Source organism: Peromyscus eremicus, chromosome 3, assembly GCF_949786415.1.
Source record: "Peromyscus eremicus chromosome 3, PerEre_H2_v1, whole genome shotgun sequence".
Taxonomy (NCBI): domain Eukaryota; kingdom Metazoa; phylum Chordata; class Mammalia; order Rodentia; family Cricetidae; genus Peromyscus; species Peromyscus eremicus.
Window position 1 is genome coordinate 127,874,788 of NC_081418.1, and position 19,480 is coordinate 127,894,267.

The following is a 19,480-nucleotide window of genomic DNA, read 5'->3' on the forward strand; positions in this document are numbered from 1 at the left end:
CTGGAAGGCACGGAGCCCTGCCTCACACTCTGTGAGGCTCCTAGCATGTCAACAGCTGGCTGATACCCAAGTATAGTTCTTGGGGCCTAAATATAGTACATGTACCTGTTGTTTTTGTGCTTGCTACTGCCTGGCTGTGACCTGCCAGGCTTCCTGCTTGCCACTGATGAGAGGCAGGGGGATTGAGGACCCCTCATCACACTACCCCTGATAAGGCTAGCCCATGACCTGCTCTATCTGCAGCTGTGCCCACACAGCACAGCTGGCATAGTTCCAGTTCCCTACCAAATCACCTGGGTAGACTACATAAGTCCCTTCTCCTTTCCCTGGGACCAAGGAGCCAGATGTATCCTGGGAGAAGGCTTTGTTTGTCACTGAGAATGTCTAAAGGTTATTGCTTCAGAAAAACAAGTCCTCCCCCACCCCCGCCCCCCTCTTGTTTTTATCTGCGCGGTCATTTGTTCTGGACAAACAATCCTGTTTATCCTGAGCTCAGGACTTTTGCAATCAGGTAATCATGCTGATTTCATCCTGTGCTGTTTTTATTCTGAGCTCTGAGGACAAACCTATTTTGGAAGACAGCGCTTTCTGACTGGGATCTTCACTTTATCTCTAGATACCTTTATTGTCTGAGATTCGGAGGAAGGCAGGAGAAAGGCTGTGAACTCCACAGCAGATGATACCCCTAGTGCACGGGGAAAGCACAGCCTCGCAGGCTGACATTCGCCTGTTGCTATGCCCTGCCTGTAAAGGCGAGTTTTCCAGCTGCCTCCAAAGACAAGTGTGGTACTGTCGGTCTAGCATTTGTGAATGCTTCATAGGGTGCAGCGGAGGACGTTTCTCCTTTTCTTTGCAACTTGCTAGAATTTCTCCTGACTCTGTTATCCAGAAATTAGTTTTGATAATATTTCAAAAGTAACACATGAAAGGAAGCCTTAAATAATATTTTGACAGCTGTGAGATGCCACTGAGCTGGTTGCTGCTCCCCGGGTTTCCTGTTTCATGGCTCCCCCAAAACTGAAGTCCCTCTCCTGCCTCAAGGATGGAAGATGTCTCTAGGCCTTCAGCATCACTCAGTCTTAGTTATCTGCTCAATATCTGGCCTTCTTCTCAGGTACTTAACTGTTTCTCCAGAGTCTGACTGGAGGAATCACCATGGTTCTAGCTTCGTTCTTCCAGGATCCAGCACAGGCCTGGCATAACACAGTCAAGTTGGCTAATGACTTCTGAACAAAGGCCAGGCAGATGTCCTAGACCCAAGACTATAAATCCAGGCAGCAAAACCACCTGGAACTCCTGCTGCATTTGTTTTTGACCCCTGAGCCCCTGGTTAGACGATTCCTGTTACACTTCTGATGCTACAGTTCTGAAATTCAGGGTGATGCTGTTACTCAGGCTACCCATGACCATCACCAGTGAGACCTTTCCTGTGTTCTCAGGTAGGGCAGCCTTGCCTCAGGTCTCACACTAGTCCTCAGCCCATGCATGAAGTGATGGAGTTCTGTCAATATCAAGGGTGAGTGGCTTCTCTGCCAACTACAGCTCTTCATAGTGTGGTATAAAAGCTTCGGAGATCAGAAGAATGGGTCAAGACAGTAAACACAAAAGGAAAAGGCACAAGGAAGCTTGGCCCTTGCAGCTTCTGTTCAACACAACCGATCTTTATTAAGCACCTAAGAAAGAACAATGCCAAAAGGGAGAGAGAAGGCAGGAGAACTTAGCCGAGTCTCTTGTGGCGGCTAAGTATCTCCATGAAGACAGAGCTGGGTCTGGAAGATCCAGATGTGACATCTACCCTTCCCAGGGGCTCCACACTGCACAGCTGTTCTCAAGTTTCACTCTTCAGGGTTCCGTGAACAGCTTCCACGGGCACTGCATGGAAGACAGAACTCCACCTTTGCAGACCTTCCTCATGCTTCTCTTTAAATACGTTGTCCACAGACCTCGGAGAAGAGCCTGCCTTGAGTTTGCGCTGTTACACAAATACTTCCATGGCTGACGGGAACTGGTGCACAGTTTTACAAACGAAGTTTTCTCATTCATTCCAGAAATTTCCATCAGTCAGCAAACAAATTGTTCTGTATCTGGCCCAGGGAATTAGAAGCCTTTTTTCCCCCAAACAGAGATTTTCCCTTATTGCCAGGCTTTGATGGGAAGTATTGAGAGCCGGCCCTACCCACTAGAGAGAAGCTCAGTCCTGAAGAAGGAAAGAGGCATGCAGGCATCCACAAGATGGCAGTGAAGGAAACAGAGCACTGCCTTCTGGGGCCACTGGCAGCCAGAACTGTTTCAATGTTACAAAATCAACATCCCAACATAATTCCGTTGACATATTTCTTGAAGACAGCTCCTTTCAAGGATTTCTTTGGATCACATTCAGAAGTTAAGGCTGATTTCTGCCAAGAGCTGATGGGATCTTGGTAGTCCTAGTCCTGATCTAACCTCTGGGACAGGAGTGTTGGCTACGAAAGGAGGCTTGGAGGCCAGGACACCACGGCGAAGTGGTGGTTAGAATCGGGACATGTTTCACAGCTGTTGGCAGCTCCTGCTCCAGCAGAGATCCTGAGTAGCAATAAGAGGCAAAGGAAGGCAGGAATGTCATGGTCCACATGGATGATAAGGGCGGGCAGGGACTTGTGGCCATGCAGAGGCTCTGGGACAGGCACTTGCACAAGCAGATGAAACCCATTCTCCAGGGACTGGGTGTGATACTTCTCTCTCTCAAGCTGGAGATATGCATGAACAAGGGCTGGCTATGCTCTTCAACCATGCAGTGTGGCTGGTACCACAGTTCCAAAGCTCTTTACTACCTAGACCAGCTTTGCACATAGAGCCTACCTAGCAAGTGCGGGTGTCCCCGTGCATGCTCACTATGGTGCCAAGACTAGAGATGCGGGGTGCTATGTAGTTCTGTAGATAGGCTACAAGAAGCATGAGTACTGGAGTCCTGTACCATGAGTACAGCAGCCATTGGTCAGCAATCAGTTAGGGCTGGGTCCCTGGAGCTCCATGCATGCTTGCTACCACAGGCATCCCCCAAAGCAAGCACTGGCTAGTTACTTGGCCTCCACCAGCTGCTCCAGGCGCTGCTGCATGGTCAGACGCAAGGCTTGGAACCTGGAGAGAGAGACAAAGCCAGGGGTCTCATGAAGGCTGGAGGGTAGAGAGGTGAAAGCAGAGAGAGCAGAGACCACTGCTCCTGGTTGGCTGACCAGAAACTGCCATCTCTGTCCTTCACCAAGGATGCTCAACAAAGCTGCAGATTGTGCAGAGCCTCAAAGACAAATCCTGGCAATTCCATTCCAGACTCTCCACTAGGGACAAGGGTGTGCTGGGATGCTGATCGGGACTATAGATCAGGTTTCAAGAAGACAGTGTCCCAGCCAGGGCCATGCAAATAACCTGAGCTGCATCCTAGCCTGGGCCTCAGATTGCTCTCCTCATACTGAATCTGCTGGCCGGGTGGATTTCCAGGTCCCGTCCATCTTGAAAACCCTACAGTGACACAACCAATGGGCAGCAGCTCACTCTAGAGTCTTCACTGAATCTGAGGGAGGCCCAAATGCCCAGAAGGAAGCCCGTGGGTAGATGTGGCTTTCCAGAGATCATTAGTATGAAGCCAGACTCCAAACTGCTCCTCGCCCAGGCATGTCCCAGAGTAGAACAGCATGTCCTTCCCTGCCTAGCCCTCATGAATGTTCTTCATACATCCTGCCCTGTGCCACACATCTCTGCGTACAAACAGATCATTGGGACCCAAAGCATCATTAATGTCACAGCCTGTCCTGATGCAAGCTTCACTGTTGACCCTTGTTCCCCTCAACAGCAGCCCGAGCTTGAATGTCAATAATCACCGCTTCCCACTGGGCTGAGATTTCCTGCCAGTTCAAAACCCTTGGACTAGGCTGAGCTCCACCCAGCAGACTCAATGTGGTTGCTTTTCCAGAACTTGGTCATCAGTAGAACTTGAAACCCAGGCCCCACCATGCTCCTGCCTCCGCCTTCCCTGCCCAGTTTCTTACGGCCCAAGTCCCTCACTGGAGAAGAGGCCTGGGCTGAATGGGTGTATCCTCTAGTTCAGTAGGGAGACAGTACTGGGCACCACGGTCAGCAGGCCTCCCCACGGCACTTGGTGTCCACAGAAGGGAGAAACCTGCCTGCTTGGACAGAGGTATGCCCTGCAGACGTCCTCTAATGGCCAGGACCATGTCTGGCTGATGAAGAGCTGCTTACTTCATGGTCAGTTTGATTATTTCTCTTTCCTCCTCTTCTTTTAGTTTTTCAACAAAACTGTCCAGCACCGGCATTTCAAACTTAATGTACTGGGCCACCTAGAAAATCCAAGAACATTAAAACTTGCTTTAGCTGAGCAGTCTAAGATGTGTTTTCTTCTCCCGGTGACTTCCATGGCAGTCCGGCCGATGCCCTGCGTGCACAGGCGACGCCTCCTTTCCCACCCCTTTCCCACCCTGCTGCTCACATCGCTCTGCTCGGCGTGGTGGGAGAATGGGATCTGCTCTGATCTCAAAGGCAGCAGCCGTCCATTGGAGGAAATGCTGAGCTGAATATTAGGAAAAGCATTCAGGCCTGGGGCATTGTCACACCGAGTGCTCTTGGCATGGGTGGGGAGTGGGAATATCATTGTGTTTAACAATGGAATGAAGCTGGACCGGCCCTGGGAAGCTGGGGGAGATAGCCACAAGGTCTTCTTGGGGACCCATACTCCATAGGCCCTTTTGTTTAGGGTCTGGATATATGCTTATAGTTTGACCATTGAGACTTAGCTGCCCTGAGTTGGCCCTAGTTAAGGAGCCCTTCTGTGGGTCTTTGATGTGACAACAACAAAAGCATGCCACAATGAAGGAAAGGACTTTACTTATGAGGAGAAGGGCAGAGCTGGGCTCTCCTAGGACCCCAGTCCTTCTGTTCCCTAAGCTGACAGGTCAGCTGTGGGGACCTGAGATACATTGCCTGGGAGGACTCTGGCCAAGAGCTCCTTCAGAGCCCTGAGGAGTCCCCCTCTTTGCCTCCCAGTCCCTCCCCACGGAGCAGGCTTTCAGCTTTGGCTCCACTCACATCATGGGGCACTTCCTCGCTCAAGTCGGCTTCCATCAAGAAGATCTTGACAATTTTCTCACAAGGTCCATGCAGGATTCTGGATATCAGCGGGTACTCAGAGTCTTTTAATTTTGTCTGCTCTGAAACAGAGGGCATTTTACAAAATTAGTGGGATGTTCGGATCACCCACGGCCTTGTTTATTTATTTTACCAGGACAAGGGCATGATAAAAAGCAGATGTTCAGGGACTCTTTCTCAGACCTCCATGGGTCTGCATCTTGGGAGATGTGTGATCTCGCTGAAGGGCAGAACTGACCACCCTTGGTCAGCTCCCTGGACTCAGGATTGCGCCTGGCTAAGGCAAGTGAGAAGAAACAGATGCCTTCCCTCACTTGTCTGACAACAGGACATAAATCTGTTGAGGCCTCTCATCTCCTTCCAACCAAGGACAGAAGTTAACACCAGACACAACTCTAGACCCCTGTTAGCCCAGAGGCAGGGACAGAGAAATCCACACAGTGACTGCTGCTAAAAACTGTCCTCACCATCTTAGCCCCAGACACTTGGCCTTCCCCTTATTCACCTTTCTGGCTCAAGGCCCCTCCCACCCCTCGCCATCTTCTCATTCTCTAAAAGCTGATTTCCTTGCTATGGCAAAAGAGTTCTGGGCACTCCTTCGAGTAATTCATCTCTTCCATGGTTATGTGCAATGACCCATTAACAAACTAGTTTGTTTTCCTCCTGGAAACCTGCATTTGGTTCATGTACTTCGTAGGCCCAGCCAATGAGTGTAAGTAGAGGAAAGATAATTGTTTTGTCTTATAGCATCACTTAATAAAGGCTCAGCTCAAAGAGGAGGGGCAGAGTAGACATAGACTTGGGGATACAGGAAGCTGCCCATGGACTGCAGAGGGGCCCAGAGGTTCCACAAGAGCAGATCTAGGTTGCAGCCAGACCCTACCTTCCTAACTGAGCTACATGATGGTTCGCTAATGGGAAGAGCCCCGAGAGGGTTCATCTACACTGTTTTAGAGGGAGTCTCAGAACGGAGCCAAGTTTGATGGTGGAGAGGATGGTGTGGCAAGAAGATGGCAAGTGTGCCAAATGAACACCAGAAGCTAGCACTTACCCCCAGACTCATGGACAATGTAGAGTGCGAACTCACTGGGGCCATCTTCTACCTGCACAGGCGGCACAAGAAATCAGACCACAACATTTTTAATGAAAGGAAGCAGACCGCCCCATACCCTTCCTTGCCTAAAATCCCAGGGACACTGGCTCATCGGAGGAAATCTTGCTAGACTTTCCCCCCAAGAGCCAAGGCAGCTAATCAGCAATCCCTGTCCTCCCACCACTCACCAAAGCACTTCCTGCTTCCTGGCAAGGCTGCCCCCTTGTGGTCACACTTACCCGGAACTTGTTTAGCAGCAGGGTAAGCACCTGCTGGGTGGTCATGGTGCTGTTGACCCGGACATTGGTCACGGACCCATAGGCAGGAGTGAACACGGAGGTCTGTGTAGAACAGATGGATAGCTCAGGGCAGGCCCAGAAGAGACACAGGCTAATGTTAAAGTTCTGAGAAGACCCAAGCAATGGGGGACTACTTCTCAGAACACCCGTCCCTGCCCATTTGTGCAAACCCATGACTGTGATGGTTGTTCTTAGACCTGGGGACACTCAAGGGAGCAGTTACAGTATGTGTCCTTAGAGCACTCTGAAGAAGATGCTTAACACTCATCTATCAATCACAGTGCTCTGGCTCTTGGAAACCAGGACCCCAGAAGTAATTCACTGGGGCAGGACATGGGGCTCTCCTTCACTCTTCCTGCTGACTCCATCAGCACCACAAACATCTGTGAACTTAGGCTGAACACTTCCAAATCTACCCACTCTTCCCCAAGTGCTGTCCAAGCAGAGGCCTCCGGTCACACTGTGCAGTTTGCCTGCAGGCCCCTCCCTCTCACCTTCTAGCATCTTCCAAACACTGCTGCCCATGGTACCACCTTTTAAAATATTCTAAATAACAAAGCGTGGCCTGGTCCAGCTTCCTGCAGTCCCACCTTGGTCTTCCTACATCTCTCCTTCTAAAAGAGACCTGCTGGTTCAGAAACTACCTTTGGAGAAGAATGCCAGGCCGGCAACCTGTGTAGTACAATATCAGAATCCCCTTTTATAAAATGTGCAAAGGCTTCCTTCCCATGGCCTGAATAATGCCTCCGATCATCAACTCTCACTCTGGGCACAGATGATGCCAAGACCCCACCACAAGACCCCACTCAAGCCACGTGGTTCTCTTTACAGTTCTTTATGTAAGCATCTGTACATACTTTTTGAGACAGGTTCTGACCATACAGGCCAGGTTGGCTTGGAACTCTCAAGACCTTCTTGCCATAGCTTCCTGAGGGCCAGGATTACAAGTGGGTATCACTATGCTAAGCAGGTAACTTTTATTCTTTTGTGGTCCTGGAAATTGAAGCCAGGGCCTTGCACATGCTAAGCACTTACAAGTACTCTGCCACTATGAAGTACATCCCCAGCATTCTTTTTTTTTTTATTTTAAATTTATTCTTAGGTAAGGTCTCACTATGTGGCCTTGAACCAGGTACACAGCTAGCTTGGAACTATATACTGTGACTTGGGAGCTAGATACATTTTCACCTCATGCTTTCCACCTATGATGAGCTTATCAGGACACAACCTGACAGTAAGTCAAGGGCTTCTGTGTAGGAAATGAACCAGGACACCATCCGAGCCTTGGGAAGCCTTATAAGCACTACAGCCATGCCCTGAACTTGGAAGCATCTTATGTACACTCTAATTCTCACAATGGCCCTCTGAAGTACCTACAACTGTTTTCTGAGAAAGGAAACCTGTGGTTGGAGGTTAAATACCCAGTCAAGCTCACCCTTCTGGAAAGGACAGTGCCATGATGGATTCTGCGATGCTTGAAAGCTTATGTGCTACCTACCCCGTTCATGCTGGTGCCTCCCAGCCAAACTGACTCCACTGCAGCGGGCCTGCTAAACCCAGAAGCATTCCAGGTTACAGACTGTACACGAAACAGGCCTTTAGAGCAGTGGTTCTCAACCTTCCTAATGCTGCGGACCTTTAATACAGTTAGTTCCTCATGTGGTGGTGACCCCCAACCATAACATTATTTTTGTTGCTACTTAATAACTGTAACTTTGCTACTCTTATGAATCATAATGCAAATATCTGTGTTTTCTGATGGTCTTAAGCAACACATGTGAAAGGTTCCCCTCCCCAAAAGGGTCATGACCCACAGGTTGAGAACCACTGCTTCAGTGCCTAAGAAACATGGAAAGTTCATTCAGCTACTTCAAGGAGAAAAACAGTCTTGTCAACAAGGCTGTGTTTGTTCTGTGCAAAGCCTGTCTTGGACATGAAACCAACCAACCAAGTAGAAACAAAGGTCCTTGGACTACTTTCTTATCCCAGTGGACCACATCTGAATCCATGTAGCCAGGGCAAAGCAGTGAGAATACCTATGATTCGATAGGTCTGGGAATAAAATCGTGTTATTAGTCATAACAGTCTGGGGGAATGCTAGTGTGAAGTACTAGCACACAGTCCTCAGAAATACAGTCTGGAACAAGTACCCCAGAAAATCAAGGCTGGGATTAGTAATTTTCATTGTCATCTGTGGCTTAAGGAATCTGTACCCCAGTTTCTAAGAACATTAATTGCGTATAGAGGTAAAAGGAAGTGAAAAAATGTGCTTTTGTCTTGGTTAAAGACTCTCTCCGCAGTCTATGTGTCCTTCCTGTGAGTCACCCTTTGAGAAGTGCAGCTGCTTCAACTGGAAGTTTCCCTCGTCATCCCCAGCATTGCAGGATACGGCCTGTCACAGAACACTCCAGGCGGGGGCCTCACCCGGACGGCCACACGTTCCATTTTTAGTAACAATCAACTTTTCCTTTTATAGTTCATGTGTTAATAGAATGATGTAATTAGGGGAAGGTGATCTTTTCCTAAGGTCAGTACAATACATACTTGCACAAAAGGTGAACTGCTGGGAACTCGGAGATCCCCAGGTTCTCTGGGAAAAGACACACATGCTCTGGGCACCCCTCAGCAAGCCAGCTTAATTACCCAGGGAGAGGGGCTGCTGGGTACATGATGTTCCCGTGGAATGTTCAAGTGACCCTGAGTGTAAGCCTTACAAGAATGGGCTCATTAAAAATAAACTTGGCATTATTGTCTGCTTAGGGCTTTCTTGCCCCAAGTCCATACAACTTGGAGAAGTCAGATAGTGGCTGTGTGGGGGAGGCCCTGGCTGTGGATGGGAATGTCATGCTGTTGTGGCTGCAGCTAGTCACCCTCTTGAGCTTTCAGCACAGGCCACCAGTGGTTATCTTGAAGGCTATGGGAGGATTGGGACTAATGCCCAATGTTATGGGGGCTGCTTTTCTGTGCTGGGAAATAATTCCTGTTCTCTCTGCCTCGGGGCCCAGGAAAGAACAGACGGAGACATCACCTTGTGGTTATAAAAGTGCCCATTGATGGAGAACCGGTGCCGTCGTATCTTCTGGGCTTCACTGGGGGCCCGGGACTTGGGCCTCCTCTGGATTATACAGCTGGCATCACTCTTGGTCCGCATAAGCTGTGGGACCTCCTCATCCTCCTCTAGGGGTCCTGTGGAAAGAAATAGAAGAGAAGGTGGGAGGGTGGAGGGCGGTGACACTGTCTGTTGGGTTTTGTGGCTCCCTGGAACCCTGTAGTCACATCACACTGTAGTGCATCGTTCTGGTAATGCTGATCCTTGGTTGGACACTGAGGTTCTGTCAGTGCCACAGTGCATCTTATGGTACCCACTGAGGTATGTGGTCACTCTAGCCCCATCCTCTGAGCACTCAATCAGGGACAGGTCTTTCACTAGGTGCTAAGGAAAGGGGGCAGAGACCACAGATGCATGATCACTGATCTTAGAGTGTGAGGATGAGGTCCTAGAGGCTTGGGACAAAGGGGAACAGCATCCACCATTGAGCCCCTTCCTTTTTATATTGTAGCTCTTTGCAGGAGACTCAGGCCCAGGACACAAGGTGACATTTCTACAAGCCTCTGCTACCATTTCCATAAAAGGCACGAACAAGAGTGTGCCACACCTATCTCCTGCTGACAGATGCTTAGCAAGGGTCTCTCATGAGACAGCATGGCAATTCTTCCACGTGGCTGTTCTTCCAAGACTGCATGCACCCCATTAAGACAGGGTCTTCTGGGCTTTGCTTACCTGAGCTATCCCTAGAAACCTCAGCCTTGTTTGCAGGCTGAGCACTTGGCTTCTCTGTAGTGACCTTGCTGTCCTGGGGTAAAGCTTCCTTTCTGAAAAGAGAGAAGCATAGTTCTCAAGTGGCTGTGGGCAGAGAAGAGCCCCACTGCTTTACAAGCAGGACACAAGTGTGGGGCAGCAGAGGTTGAGTGGAGTGGAGTGTATCAGTATAAGAGAGAACTCCTCACAGCATCTATTGGAAGGACTGGGAGCCTGGCCCTTAGAAAGAGTGATTGTTCTGGGCTGTGTCACAGACCATGTGCAAAGCCTGTGCCCATGCATTCTTGGGATGCAGGCTCAGCCAGGTTAGTGCCTGCACAGCTGTGTGCCATTACGAGCTTGCTGGGTTTGTTGAAGGTGTTGTGAGTCTAAGGAATCAGGCAAGGTTAACCCTGGGGATCAAATCTCCAGGCCTCTTGGCAGGAATGATTCTCACCCCAAGCCAAAGAAGGTAGCATCAAGTTAGGGCAGGAACAGGTGTAATGGGAGGTGGGTAGCATTCAGTACAGAGGAAGCAGAAAGAATGAGAAAGGAGTACTCTGGACAACCGGGGCTGTGGCTGGGATTGCTGACGGGACTGCTTTTACCTTGAGGTGGTGAGGGGGGGGGCGTGGGTCACACTTGCAGCCATTCCAAGGAACCCTTATGCCTTAAGTCTATGTGGCTCAAAATTTTGTACCAGTGACCAGGGACACCTACCTGGTTATAAGAGCTGGTATGTCAGCATGCTCCATGTTCCCAGAGTACTCATTTCATCTGCATGTATTATCTTTTAAGATCTATTTATTTAATGTGCATGTGTATTTGGCTATGGGAGTTTGTGTGCACCACATGTTGGCAGGAGCCCATAGAGGCCAGAAGAGGGCACTGGATTCCCTGGGACTGGAGTTATGGGCAGCTCTGAACTGCCACATGGATGCTGGAAACTGAACCCAGGTCCTCTGCAAGAGCAGTAAGTGCTCATCACTACTGAGCCATCTCTCCAGCTCCTTCATATTTTATTATTTTTTTAAAGTAATGTCTCAGTATGTAGCCTAGCCTGGGTTCAAACTCATGATCTTCCTGCCTCAGTTTACCGAGTGCTGTAATCTCAGGCACACCTGTGTCACCATGCCTATCTCACCTGCATATCTGACAGGAACCAAATTCTAAATGTTTGCCTCTGAAAAGTCATTACACGAAGAAGCAAAACGCAGCCTAACTGCCTTCCTCCTGGTGGTAAAATAAATCTGAGCTTAAATTTTGGTAAGTTTATCCAAACAGAATCTGTCACTGATGTAAAACAGTAGTAGCGGGGAGATAAATTTGTGTGAATACCTAACATTTGCTCTGAGGAGATAGATCCCAGTGGGCTGAGGACATAGCCCGTTGGTATAGTACTTCGCCCTGGGTTCAGGCTCTAGTACCGTAAAACAGGTGTTGGAAGCAATGACTGTTCTGGAGGAGGGAGAATGGGCATATAATCCTAAACAGGGAGGGCACCCTAAGTAGGACTGCATGTTGGGGTGGGCAAGGTTAGAAAGGACCTGAGGTAGCCACTGAATATGAGAGGGAGATTGATTTACTCCCATGCCCCATGCCGAAGCTCCACACAGCAGTAGGGCGTTTACCCCAAGGCAGGGGATACTTCACATATAACCCATGTGGTGCTCATGATAACGGGTGTCATGGAGGCCCCTGGCTTTCCCCCACCTGCCAGGCACTCACTGGAGGTGGCTGGGCCGTTCAGGCATCCATGAGGCAGACGGCAGGTGCACTCGCTCCCGATCATCCTGCATCTGGAGCCGGATGGGCCGTCTGAGTCCCCAGGCGATATTGAGGAGTCCTTCGATGATCAGAGCCCCTTCTTCCTGTGGGGCCCACACGGGTCAGTCTCTTCACGAACAGCAGCTTCCCTAAAGACTGCTGTTCTTCTTCCCTGTGACCCCTCAGAAACAGTGGGTCCCGCCCCCCATTTACACTTCTCCCCCAGGGAAGAGCGAGCAGTGTGCACATGCTTCAGTGCATGAGGGCAGGGACCCACAGGAGGAAGCAGGAGGTGTTCTTTCCGCTTCTGAGCCCAGGCCTGGCCACGGGCAGAGACGGAGCCAGCACGGAGCTGCTGAGTCAGGAGTCCCCCAGGACACTGCAAGTGTCTGGCAGGCACGTCCACACTGCCGGGAGGAAGCATGGCCTGGGGAAGCATGGTCTGGCCACTTGTGCTGGGCGAGGCTCCTTGGCTCAAACTGTACTGGGACAGAGAATCCCTCAGTCACCAGGTTCTACTGGACATTGTGCCCCCCCTCCCCCCTTCGTGTGCCTTGCCTTGTCCTTCTCTCCACACATTCAGACAGTGGCAGCACCAACTGTCCTGGATTGAGCTCACCTCCAGCTACCCTACCTTTTTTTGCTGGTGGTGGGTGCTGGTTTGCTGAACACTTCTGGGACATTTCCATGGCCAGTATTTCTACAACAGTTTTCGTACTGAGACAGACCCAGGCCTGCTTTGACTTCCTTAGGTCTGCAAATGAGATGACTGCTCCCCAACCCTCCTTCACAGTATTCCACTCCACAGGCACCCCACCTGACTCTGGCTCAAACCCCTTACGTCCCTGGTTGTTTGTCTCTGACATACATCCTGCCTCTGTCTCCATGGGACTGTTCCAGGCTCTCTGTACCCTTAAGCTCACTCCACAAGAAACTGAACTGCCAGTGACCTACCAGAAATCTCCAGCACCTCTACAGAGGCTTCAACCTCTCTCTCTCAAAGCTGTCTCACCCAGTATTTTATTTCCTTACTTGTATGTTTCCTGCTAAGAACATTTAACATAAGAGTTCCCCACACCCCTATTCTCTCCTACCTCTTTTCTCTTATTCTCTCCTTTCTTTTGGTTATCTATTCAGTGGTGTTCTGTATCTAGTTATCACTTACACCATAATTAACCTCTTCCCATATCTATTTGCAACATGGTTCCCATCTTGAATTTCGAAGTCAACAGGGATGCCTGGTAACTATGATTCTGAAGATGCTTGTGAACACAAAGGATGATAGTGATGATGTGGGTCCTGATTAAGGGTTCAGGATGCAGCTGGCCTTAGAGCCTGAGTCCTAAGCAAGGTCTGGGATTAGTTTTCCCCTCTGCTACAGAGGGTCCGTCCAAGAATGATGCTCAGGCACAGTGGTGAAGGGCGCGATTGGCCCACTAAGTGAGGGCTGCAGGCTCACACACCTAATGAATGCTTAAATGCACAGTGCAGAGTTGATTGCAATGGGCACAGCACTGCCCTGTGGATCTCTCAGACTCCTGCAGCTTGAACTGCAAGCTTTCACTCATCTAGCAACAATCCCCACTTCCCTACCTTCACCGTTCTTGACAGGCATCCTTCTTTCTGCTTCTGTGAGCTTGATTTATTTTGGATTCCACACAACACTTAAGTGAAAGCATGCAGTTCCCCTCCCCCACATTCTGCTTCTCTCTTCATTGTCATGGGAAGTCCCCGTGAGAACAGCAACGCCATGAAAACTCATTCCTGCATCAGCTGTACCTTCAGTGTGGGTCTCAGGGTCCCTTAACAGTCACGTTCAGTTTCAAACACCTCACTGTCCACAGGAAGAACAGTCTAAGGCTATCAAAAACACACACAGCTTTCTGATATGCAGTGTTTGTCTTAACAGACAGGCAAAGGGCTGGAGAGATGGCTCAGCAGTTAAGAATACTTCCTGTGCTTAAAGAGAACCCAGGTTCGATTCCCAGCACCTGGGTGTTGGTTTGCAAACATCTGTAATTCCAGTTCCAGGGGATTCAGTTCCCTCCTCTGGCCTCTGTGGGCACTGCATGTGTATGGTACACATGCAGGGAAAATCACTCACACATATAGAATAAAATAAATAAATAAATATAAAAAATGCCTTAAAAATCAGGCAAAAAGTAATGTTCAAAAACAGGCTCAGATGTGAAACTCAACTCCCATAAGTAAAAGGCTGGCATCAATCTACAGTTTCAAGTGTCTCTAGGGAGAGTAAGAAAAGCCCCCAGCATACTTGGAAATTCTCACTACACAGCTCTTTCATGGATACTCATCACCCTTAGTCCCACCCAAGGCTCAGAGACTGGGGAGATGAAGAAACCATGGCTTCAATATGAGTGACTTACAGTGAATGTAGGAGGAGCACTAAGGGGGGTGGAGGGGGCCCCTGGAAAATGCATTGGGCCCTGGATGGTAGTAAATGGGGGTGAGACTGAGTGAACAGGTGCCCTAACAGCAGGTCTAGCCTCAGCAAATGGAAGAGGCAATGTAGCAGCCTGAGGACTGTGAAAGCTAGGTACTGCCTGAGACAACAAGACACCCTGGAGAGGCCAGGGCGGAAGAGTGCAATCAGCCAGCTGCTGACAAGGGTCTCCAATGAAATGGAAAGAAAGTTGAGGCCGGGCCAGAGCTGCCAGGATCCAGCACACAGGTGGGGTCTGCTGCCCCCGTGGTGTAGCCAACCAAGAGAGCCTGAACTCACACATCAGGCAAGCATCCTGGGCAGTAAGCTCTTTCCTCTTTAGTCCAGCCTCTTAACTCATCAGCCAGCTGCTAAGAAATTCTGAGAGCCAGAGAAACAGACACAAGTCCTATGGAGTCCTTCAGGTGTAAGCTGGGAACTGCCACCTGACTTAAGCATTGTTCAGTAGCTCCATTGTTCCACGCCTTTACCTGTGGCATTAATGCCACACCTAGGATACATGGACAAGGGACCAGCAGTTCCCCTTGCTGCCGGAGTCTAGGGTCTGTCCAGCCCTCACATATCGGACCTGAGTAGTACTGTCCCCTCTGTGGCTCCCCTTCCTCCCGCTCCTGAGGGCAGAAGACGGATGTGTTCCAGGTGAGCAGAGGTGCTGAGGCCTGAGAAATGCACAGCCAGCTTCTTACGGAGAAGTTTCCCAGGGTTGCCCACCTTGCTTTTAGCGGCTGCTGTGTTGGTGGCACCCCTGGAGTCCCTTAGTCCCCCACAGCCACCGTCATTAGCCTGAGCATGGCAGCTGGCAGAAGCCACACTGAAGCCCTTTATTTGAACCCGCAGTGCCCTGCCATTGCCTTGGTATCTTCTGACCGGCTCACCTGGACCATGCACACAGGCTCCTGTTGTTCCCTGAGTGTGCCCAGCACATCATCATCCCAGGGCCTTTGCATATACTGCCCCATGGTTTTCAGATCTCTGCACCAATGTCACCCCTGAGAGAAGATATTTCGGACAACCCCACCTACAACAACAGCTTTTGGTCCTGCCCCATAACCCTACTGTACTTTTTTTTTTTTTGCGGCCATGGTGAGTGCTGGGTCCCTGCACCTGCCCACCGGTGACTTGTTTATCTCTCTGGCTGGGAAACAAGCTCCACAGATCAAGATCTGTCTACACTGTTTGCTATGCCTTGAGCAGTCACTGGCACACAGTAGTACCACCACACATCTGGTAAACAATACGTAAGCAAATTTCCCCTCGCAAGCGTCTCATCTGAGATGTTTCTAGAACAGGCCAGACCGCCCAGGCTGCCCTGGTGCTTGTGTAAGGGGGTGTCTCACACCTTGCAGCAGGCCCAGGAAGACTCCAGGCTAGAGCCCTGCAAGGCTTATGTGTCATCAAGGTCACAAGTGCTGGCCCCAGCACTCAGCAAAAATTAGAAGGCGGCCAGCATGTCACAGGATCATAGGTGCTGGTGTAACACACAGTAAAAAATAATGTGCTGCACCAGACAGGGCTGGCAGACCTCTGGGCTCCCTGTGAGGGTCCCGTGGTGCCCCTAGGCTCTCCCAGCACCCTCTAATCTGGCTTTGGTCTCTACCTATAGTGAAACTGTCTCTAAGTCAAGGCGAGGCGGCTGCCCCACCCCTGACCCTGCAGTGTAAACATTTCCCAGCTTCCCACAGGCACATACACAAACGCCAGGCTGGCAGCTGGGCCAAGCCCCGCCCTCCACCCTGTTTTCCTCTGAGAACCTTCCTAAGCGCTGCTATTTTGAGCTTTCCTGACAGTGATTGACGACTGGAGGAAACATTTAAAAGCAGCAGTGGGTGTCTGGGTTTGCCAGACAGCACAGGAGAAGAATCCACGGCACACCGCCCTGATTGTTCGAGAGCTAGAGAGGCAGCTGTGACTGCCCACCTCTCGGTGCTTCCTTTGGATTAGACAACCTTTCCTCATCAAGACTCCCCGCCACCCTGTCTGTTGACCCACAGGTAAGAGGAGCAACTGTCCTCTGGTTTGACACTAGTTTGTATCTGAGGGCATTTCTCACCCTGAGCTCTTACAGCCTGGCTACTGGATAGAGACCAGGGTGGTGGGTGCCACTGATGGCTAAGATAATATGGTGTTTGCCCAATGCTTTCGTGCTTACAAAGAACTCAAGAGCTGTGGTGTCAAAGCTATGATTTCATGCATTTTCCATAATATCCCTGCCAGTGGGCTGTTAATAACCCCATTTTTCAGATGGGTAAGTAGAGGTGACATTGTCAAAGGTGTCCAGCTCATTAAGTGACTGAGATGGGTTTAAAAAACTGGGTGTCCTCAGACCCCAATTAGCACCCTCAGTTCTCTTGTTCATTCTTTGTTTTAAATTTTTTAACTAATTTATTTTACTTTATATGTATGAGTGTTTTGCCTACACGAATGTATGCGTACTACATACACGCCTGTTGGATCCCCAGGAACTGTATTTATAAATGGTTTGAGACACCATGTGTGGGCTAAGAATTGAACTCGGGTCCTCTGCAAGAATAAGTACTCTTAATCACAGAGCCATCTCTCCAGCCCCAATTATCTACACTACACTAGCAATGAAGTCTTCCCATGTGGGCTTTGATATTATCAGAAAGGAAGAGCTGGGGGATGAGCCCTGGTCTCAGATCCTCAGGTTTCTTATTGCTTTCTGGGTACCCGAGTCCTGTGTAACTTCTACAGTGACGGGAAGGAAGTAGGAGGGTGTCAGGATGGCATGGCAGGCCACTATTTTCTCTTGGCCAACAGCTTGTTTTTGTTTTGTTTGCAGCAATGAGGTCCCGGCTTCTGCTGCCCGTGCCCCACTTGCCAACGATTCGGGAAACTTCAGAGGAGTTGTCACATGGGGCACCTGAGCAGGAACCCCCAACCTCTCCCAGCCTGGATGACTATGTTAAGTCTATCTGTCAGCTGGCACAGCCGACCTCAGTGCTGGACAAGGTCATAGTCCAGAGCCAACCCCACAGACCCTACCGGCCAGCCTGGACTAGAGAGAAGAGACGCCAGGCCGAGTCTCTAGGAGACAGCCCTCCTTGCTTCAGCAGCCTACAGCCCACGCTGCCCTCTCCTGGCACTGACAACCCTCTGGACTGGCTCTTCGGGAAGTCCCAGGAACAACAGACAGATAGAAGAGACCTACCCAATGGGACCAGCTCTTTTGGTCACGGGGGTGTACACAAGCAGATGGACAAGGACATGGGGAGGCTCTGTGAGGCCAGGGTACCCGAGTACTCCCTGGGAAGGAAATCAGGGCATAGGCAGCAGACCTCCAACCTGAAAAGCTGGACTTCTAGAAAGTCTCACCAGGCCTCGGCCTCCGTCTCCGGCTCTCGCCCCAGCAGCCTCCTCAGTACACTCTACCTGCATCTCCCAGTGATCCATGAACTTTAACCTCTCCCAGCCAAAGTTCATGAAGAATGTTGTGGGTCCCTGTGGCCTCCCCAGCTTCCCTCTCCTGTGGACTCCTCCTGGCAGGTCTGCAGGGACTGGGCAATTCCTAGGGAGACCCATCATCTAGAGTACTGACAGGCTCCCACAATGCAACCTGACTGGTACATCTGTTTGTGACTGGCTGGCTGGTGACCATGAAGGAGTGACTTGGTGTCTCTATTCCTTGGTTTTATCATGGTTAAAATGACTGTGAGCAGAGTGACCACCTCTCAGATCGTTCTAATGGAGAAATGTGTGCTGTACTCCGGGTGTCCGCCAAAGTCTCATGTGAAACCAAGGGTCAAGGGCCAAGGGAGGGGGCGGTGTCTCAGCTCCCTAAAGCAGTGGTTTCCAACCTTTCTAATGCTGTGACCCTTTAATATGTTGTTCACGTTGTGGTGACCCCAAAACATAAAGTTATTTTTGTTGCTACTGTAACTGTGCTACTGTTATGAATCATAATATAAACGTGTTTTCTGATGGTTTTAGGCGACCCCTGTGAAAGGGTTTTCTGACCCTCAAAAGGCTTGCGACCCACTGATTGAGAACCACCATCCAAAAGGCTTCCAATTAAGGGCCTGGTCTCCATCCCCCACCTTGAGTGAATATTTCCTGAGGCCCAACAAAACACATGAGGTCTCAGCAGATTTATCACTGTGTTTCCTATGGACTGTCCCCTAGGCACCTGGGGAATGTGCTGTCTTGGCTCCAGTACCCAAATCTCATTGTGGTACCAGAGACATGCTCAGGGCCAAAACAGAATCTGCAGCACACAGTCTGAAGGCTGCCACATGCCTGGATCTGGTGGCCTAGTCTCTACTTGTCCTTTAGTGTACCCAACGTCTTTACCTGAGCCTCTGCCACAGGAAGGGGTTTCCAGGGGAAGTTATTCAACCACCTTGTTCTAGCTAAGCCTGGAGGTCCAAAGGCTTTGGACCTCCAGGCCAGCACTGGGTCCCCACCCAGAGAGTGCTGGCTCCTGGGGGCATCTACCAAGCAAAAGGGTGAAGACAGGGAGTCGGTGATGGGAGGATTTCCTTTCTCAGAGAGCAGAAGAAAAAAAAGCAGGACTCAAGGCCCAGCACTCGTTCCCTTGTACTGGGCCGAAGCCAGCTGACCACGCTCGGATAGAAGTGTCCGGAAGAGAAGGAGAAGCTGGAGCTGCAGCTGAGCTTGCTTGGTGCACTGCCAATCTCTCTCTCTCTCTCTCTCTCTCTCTCTCTCTCTCTCTCTCTCTCTCCCCTCTCTCTCTCTCTCTCTCTCTGTGTGTGTGTGTGTGTGTGTGAGAGAGAGAGAGAGAGAGAGAGAGAGAGAGAGAGAGAGAGAGATTTTAACCACTTTGCTGTCTTCTTTTGCATGTATTTTCTCAGAAACAGAATATAAACCACATACCAAAAAGAAAATGTTTCAGACAAGCAATTTGTTCATTTTTCTTATTCGTAAAATGCAGGACACCAACATCA

The 19,480-nt window shown here is 50.1% G+C and overlaps 2 protein-coding genes across 3 annotated transcripts in view; one reads left to right on the top strand and one right to left on the bottom strand.

The window, feature by feature from the left end:
- Nucleotides 1-2,928: 2,928 nt before the first annotated feature.
- The window catches only part of Rassf4 (Ras association domain family member 4), a 38,211-nt gene continuing 21,659 nt past the window's right edge, over nucleotides 2,929-19,480 (bottom strand). For both annotated transcript variants that reach the window (XM_059258448.1, XM_059258449.1), the window contains exons 4-11: nucleotides 12,056-12,198; nucleotides 10,310-10,401; nucleotides 9,557-9,714; nucleotides 6,469-6,570; nucleotides 6,188-6,239; nucleotides 5,077-5,198; nucleotides 4,234-4,331; nucleotides 2,929-3,117 (exon numbers count right to left, since the gene is read on the bottom strand). In XM_059258448.1, the coding sequence (XP_059114431.1) occupies nucleotides 3,057-3,117; nucleotides 4,234-4,331; nucleotides 5,077-5,198; nucleotides 6,188-6,239; nucleotides 6,469-6,570; nucleotides 9,557-9,714; nucleotides 10,310-10,401; nucleotides 12,056-12,198 (828 nt within the window). In that variant the 3' untranslated portion in view covers nucleotides 2,929-3,056. The remainder of the gene's footprint in view (nucleotides 3,118-4,233; nucleotides 4,332-5,076; nucleotides 5,199-6,187; nucleotides 6,240-6,468; nucleotides 6,571-9,556; nucleotides 9,715-10,309; nucleotides 10,402-12,055; nucleotides 12,199-19,480) is intronic.
- Nucleotides 16,399-18,415, top strand: Depp1 (DEPP autophagy regulator 1). Its single transcript, XM_059258450.1, has 2 exons — nucleotides 16,399-16,549; nucleotides 17,359-18,415. The coding sequence occupies exon 2, from the start codon at nucleotides 17,361-17,363 to the stop codon at nucleotides 17,976-17,978; it is 618 nt and encodes a 205-aa protein (XP_059114433.1). The 5' UTR covers nucleotides 16,399-16,549; nucleotides 17,359-17,360; the 3' UTR covers nucleotides 17,979-18,415.